General features: G+C 64.0%; 1 protein-coding gene across 1 annotated transcript in view; it reads right to left on the bottom strand.

Moving 5' to 3' along the window:
• Positions 1-4,719: 4,719 nt before the first annotated feature.
• The window catches only part of MNEG_5381 (thioredoxin x), a gene marked incomplete at both ends in the record, with an annotated part of 1,801 nt that continues 1,265 nt past the window's right edge, over positions 4,720-5,255 (bottom strand). The window contains 2 exons of the mRNA XM_014046145.1: positions 4,720-4,854; positions 5,028-5,069. Coding sequence (XP_013901599.1) covers positions 4,720-4,854; positions 5,028-5,069 — 177 coding nt within the window. The remainder of the gene's footprint in view (positions 4,855-5,027; positions 5,070-5,255) is intronic.

The raw sequence follows: 5,255 nt of genomic DNA on the forward strand, positions 1-5,255 counted from the left end.
CGGAATGAGGGTGATTGCGCGAAACGCACAATATATCCTTGAGTTATACGGTCGTTCAGCTTCTCACACACCACGTTCTGACGAATCTGCATGACATAGCGACCGGTGGCACTTGCTTTGTCACGGGGTGGGAGTGCCCCGCCAGCACAGCCCTGTGTAGCGTTTAAAGCGCAGCTACAACTTCTATGATAATCTGTCAGAGTCAATCTGTGGCTCCAAGTAACACGTGGGGGCCAAGACCTTTGCAAGTTAGGCCCTCAGTCATAGTGAATTTGTAAAGGTCCTGGGAGCGATGACCCCCAACTTTGAGCCTGTCCGCCAGAGATCCAGGCGACTGTGTGATGCAGAAGTGTGCCATAAAGCTTCACGGTCCTATGACATAACAGATCCACACAAGTCCAGCACGGTGAGGATCAAGCACAGCCCGCTGGAGCCAGCCCAGCCCCCCCACTGCGTCACATGCTGCTTGCAGTCCACCATTACGTAAGAGCTCCGCAACCTTGGGGTCCTGTTGCTGAGGCCAGTGCAGCAGCACATCACAAAATCTTTGATCAGGCAAACATTGCGGCTGTAGCTTGCGCCAAACCGCTCACCTGGCCCTTTGAGATGTGCCCCATATGCGCATTACAGCATTACCAAGCGCCCAACCGGCCAGGATCTGGACAGGCGCTCAACCTTGCGTAGGCTGATCCCCAGCGCAAAGCCGTCCGGCCTGGCAAACGCATGTCAACGCCGGTACCGGGGCGTGAGCAGGGCTGCCCAGGCCTGTGCTGATAAAAGCAAGCAGGATGATTGGATCGAAATTGCAGCCACGACACCTACCTGGCTGCTGACCTCATGCTGTGACTGGAGCCCTACGCCGTGGTCAGCCCCAATGTGACGCCATGCCCACAGCCTCTGGGCGACCTCTCACATAAGCCCGTGCTCGCCATCAGCAACAGCAAAAGCAGCAGCATCGACAGCAGCAGAAGTAGCTTTCCGATCACCCCACCCACATCCGTAAACCATGTTGGATGGAGGTTGTGGGCGGTGCGCATTCCACCGCAACCACAGTTCCACGGGCCGCACGCCCAGTAGCGAGTCCTGATTCCGGAGATGCTAAACGAATGCAAAATAGGCTCTGCTGACAGCGCTCTGTTGCAGCCAAAGGAAGAATGGAACGTTCTCTCATTGCACATGACATGCTTGGAAACTCGCGCGCTCAGCAGACCGGGCATCACACTACAAGCTTTGCATGGGGGGCGTGGGGGGCTTGCTTGCCCTGACCCTCCTGATGAGCGTCACGGGTTGCAGCCTTTGGGTGAGCAGCCTGAAGGTGAGCAGCCTTTTGGGACCGATTGCTTGCTGTATAAGAATGATGGAAAACAATCGACTGTACGCCACACCTTTCTATCTGCTCGTCTGCTGGCAGCGAGAGTCGCAGCCTGCAGGTGTCCAGCAAATGGTGGCCAGTCATGGACACAGCGAGCACATCAAAAGCACTCATATGAGCCTGCCTGCGCCGGTCGGTGCAAGTGAGGGTGGGGCAGCAGCGCGGGAGTGCCGCCATACTTGCAGGCTAGCCGTGCCTGGGATTGCAGGCACGGCCTGGTTTTAGAGAGCCGTGCCTGGGATTGCGGCGAATTAAAGGGGGCGCCACGGTTGTCTACGTGCAGAGGTAACCCCACCTCAGAACACAACACGCTGGCAAATCGGCACACTCTGCTTATATCATTCGCCCACAACCATGCGCAGTTAGGACCCGATGGGTGCGCCCAGTCTGCCTGAATGAACGCAGCCCAGGCGTGACTGGTGGACACGGAGGGCCCGCCTGGGCCGCATCAGTCCCCTCACAGCACGCGCAAACCAGCACATGCCAACATTCAGCCTGATCAAGGATTGAAATAGACACGTCACATCCCTGGGAGGGGCGGCCCCAGCGAAATGCCCGAAAGCACGACGGGCGACGTGGCGCGAAAGCGGCTCACAGATGCAGAGGGCTGGGGCCAAGCAGCTGCACTGATGCGCACCGCCGCTCACGCCGCCAAACCAGGTTTGCAGACTCTGGCACAGGCCGCACCACCCACCCACTCATCCACCCCCACCTCGGGCCCAAGCTGCAAGATTGCCACTTATACCTGCCCCATCGAGCTAAGCAGTACTGTACTGTTCCGAAGCAGGTAGGTACTGGCATGGTTATGAGTGGCCAAAATTGTGAGGAGGAGTGTGCCAAGAGCCAACATGATGGCAAAAACGCCAGCTGGGAGCCAGCAAGGGAAGGGAGCGGCGCAGGACGCACCCGGCCGCAACGGGTACAGTAGATGAGTAGAGGCCTCGAGGGCAGCTCTGGGCAACCACCACAGCAGCTGCTGGCCTGTAACCTCTGCATTGCAAACAGCTAGCGCAGTGAGTGGCCGGAGCCTTTGAAGCAGCTCATGAATCATACATTCGGGTCTTGAGTGACACATACAGCAATCTTGATCAAATCGTATAGGACGTAGAAAGCCCGAAGTGGATCCCCGTCCTGGACGTCGCTGAGTATTGTCTTACAACGATTCGAACCCCCAAGCACGGTCTTCCGCGCCCAGAGCGACCACCAGCGGGTCTGCGCGCAGCACTCGCGCCAGGACACCTCTTGCCGCACGGACGTGTCGCCGCGTCATCGCAAAGCATTGCTGCGGACTCCCAGCTGTGAAGAGGCCGCTGCTGCGGCAGCAGCAATAACCTTCTTCCAAAGTCTGAGGGTCCATGGTTCACATCATCAATGGGGAGATCGTAGCAGATGACGACCCCCGTGTGCAAGCCCGCCACGGGAGGGGTGCCGCCGCGCCCGCCGCCCCGCCCCGCGGCCCCCCGCCGCGCGGCGGCGCCCCGCCGCCTCCTCCCGCTGCCAGCGGGTTCAGTCTGGACGCGCCGCCGCTGCGGATGATGCCGGCCGCAGCCGGCGGGCAGCTGCCAGACTTTGAATTCTTTGGCGTCAGGTGGGTTGGTGGAGTCCTGCCGCCCCATTTGGATCCAACAGCGCAGCCTGCCCAGCTCTTTGCACGCCTGCCGTCTCGCTTCACCCACTCAACACTGCCAAGCGCCGCGCACGCGCCGCGCCGTGCGGCCGGCGCGCCGCGCGCGCGCGCCCTGCGGCACTGCTGCGCTGTGCACCACTGCCGTGCGCCCGGCCCCGCCCCGCTGCCCCCGCCCCGCAGCGTGCCTGGCCTGCACCTAGCGCTGCTGGCGGGCGCCACCTTCTTCATGGGGCTGCGCGGCTTTCTGATAGGCGCCTTGATAGGTGAGCCCGACGGGCCGACCACCGCCCTCCGCCCCCGCCGCGCAACGCCTTGCCAGCCCAGCAAAAAGACCTTGGCAGGCGCGCTGCGGGCGTCCCGCGGCCGCCGCCGCCGCCGCCGCCACTGCTTGCAGCCCAATGCTCGCAAGCGCTCAATCTGTTCTTGCCAATTGCGGCCCTTGCAGATGATTGTTTTTGCGATACCCACTCCTATCCCAGTGGCATGGAAGTCCGGGGCCCTGAACAGTGTCCTGGGCGGGGCCGCGCCCACGAGGGCGCCCCCGCAGGGACAGCGCCCCGCGGGCGGCGGCGGCGGGCGCGGAGGCGGCAGCAGCGGCGGGGGCGGGGGCGGCAGGGGCTTGGCGGACTTCTTTGGGGGTGTGGCCGGGCCTCAGGAGGGCGGCAGCGGCGGCGGCGGCGGCGGCGGCGGCGGCGGCGGCGGCGGCGGCGGGGCTGGCAGGCAGGGGCCAAGCGGTGGGGGCGGCGGGCAGGCGTTTGCGGGGCGCAGCTACAAGCTCTCTCGCGACTAAGGGGCACCCGTCAGGGGCGGCAGCCGCCAGACGCCAGCGCTGCTGCAACCTGTGAAGTCACGGCCGATGCGCGTGCCTGGCCGCGTGCTGAGTGCGCCGGTGGCGACAGCTGGTGGTACGTCGCGGCCTCATCGCGACGCTGCAGGCGTTGATGGCATGTGAGTGCTGGGGCCAGCTTGGAGGACCCTGCAGGGGCATCAGGGCACCTGGCGGCGCCGTCATGCTGACTCACGCCTCTGCGACTGCCGCGGCGCGAGCTGCAGCGGCTTGCAGCACATGTGGGTCGGTGCAGCCGCAAGAGCGTCAGCGCCCAGCTGGCTTTGTCAGTGACACTCAGGCAGGCACCCAAATGGTTGGGTGGGGCTGTTGGCCTGGATGACCGGTGTTGTTACCATGGCTGCAGCGTGGTTGATTTGCTGCAGGGTATGCTCATGAGCAAGGGCAGCCGCAGACAAAGGCAAGGGCACTGCGAAAAGGTTGGCAGCGCGCGGCGAAAGAATTCCAATCAATTGCATGCTGTCAAATGTCGGGATTCGGGTTGACCAGGCAGCGCGCTGTGTGCAAGCCCCAGCGCCGGAAATTCCTGCGCGCCCGGCTTGCAAAAGCTTTTCAGTTCCCGCGCGGCAGATCCAAACCAGACGGCCACGGCCCCCATGACACTCGAAACCTCTGCCTGTGACGGCGCGACAAAGAAGCACAAACCTCTCTCCTGGGCGCGCCGCGCCGCGCTCGCGCCCCTTGGACTCTCGGCGGCCGCCCCGGCTGCGCGCCGCGGCGGCCTCGCTGATGCTGTACAGGGTGGGGTTGCGCGCCGCTGGTCGAGGCCTGGTCCCGCGCCTGCAAACCGCCCTCTCCAGGCCCGCCTCGCGCCCCCAAACATCCCACGTGGGCGCCAACACCAACAAGATCAGATCCAGATCTAGATCCAGATCACGCGTTGACAGTGGCGAGGATGTGGTCCTCGATGTACTTTTTGAGAATGGCCTTGGTGAAGGCCCCCTCGCGGTGGCTGTCCTCGACCAACTCCCCATCCTTGAACACCATCAGGGTGGGCAGGCCATACACCTGCGCGGAAGCCGGACGGGCGCAGGCGGGGGCGCGGGCGGCGCAAAGGGGTCGGCCGTTCGGGACCATCGGAGAACGTGCTCTGACAGCAGCGACGCAGAGGCGCCGCGCGGGCCGCTGCCGCCGCGTCGGCTGGGACGTGCAGACGCTTTGGCGTCACCTCAAACCCTCACCTTATATTTAGCAATGATGTTGGGGTTGGGTGTGTGGTTGACCTGCGAAACGCGGGGTGGGGGTGAGGGGCCAAGAGTGGCGTCCGGGCGGCGGTGATGACAGCCCGCCAGCCGGCGCTGCACCAGTGGGGCCGCACCGCGCCGGGTGGCTGCCGAGCGCAGAAAGCTTGCGTGCTGCCCGGCAGGAACCGCGGGGGCGCGGCGGGGGCCGCGGGGGCTGTGTAAACC

This window comes from Monoraphidium neglectum (assembly GCF_000611645.1).
Source record: "Monoraphidium neglectum strain SAG 48.87 unplaced genomic scaffold scaffold00796, whole genome shotgun sequence".
NCBI classification, from domain to species: domain Eukaryota; kingdom Viridiplantae; phylum Chlorophyta; class Chlorophyceae; order Sphaeropleales; family Selenastraceae; genus Monoraphidium; species Monoraphidium neglectum.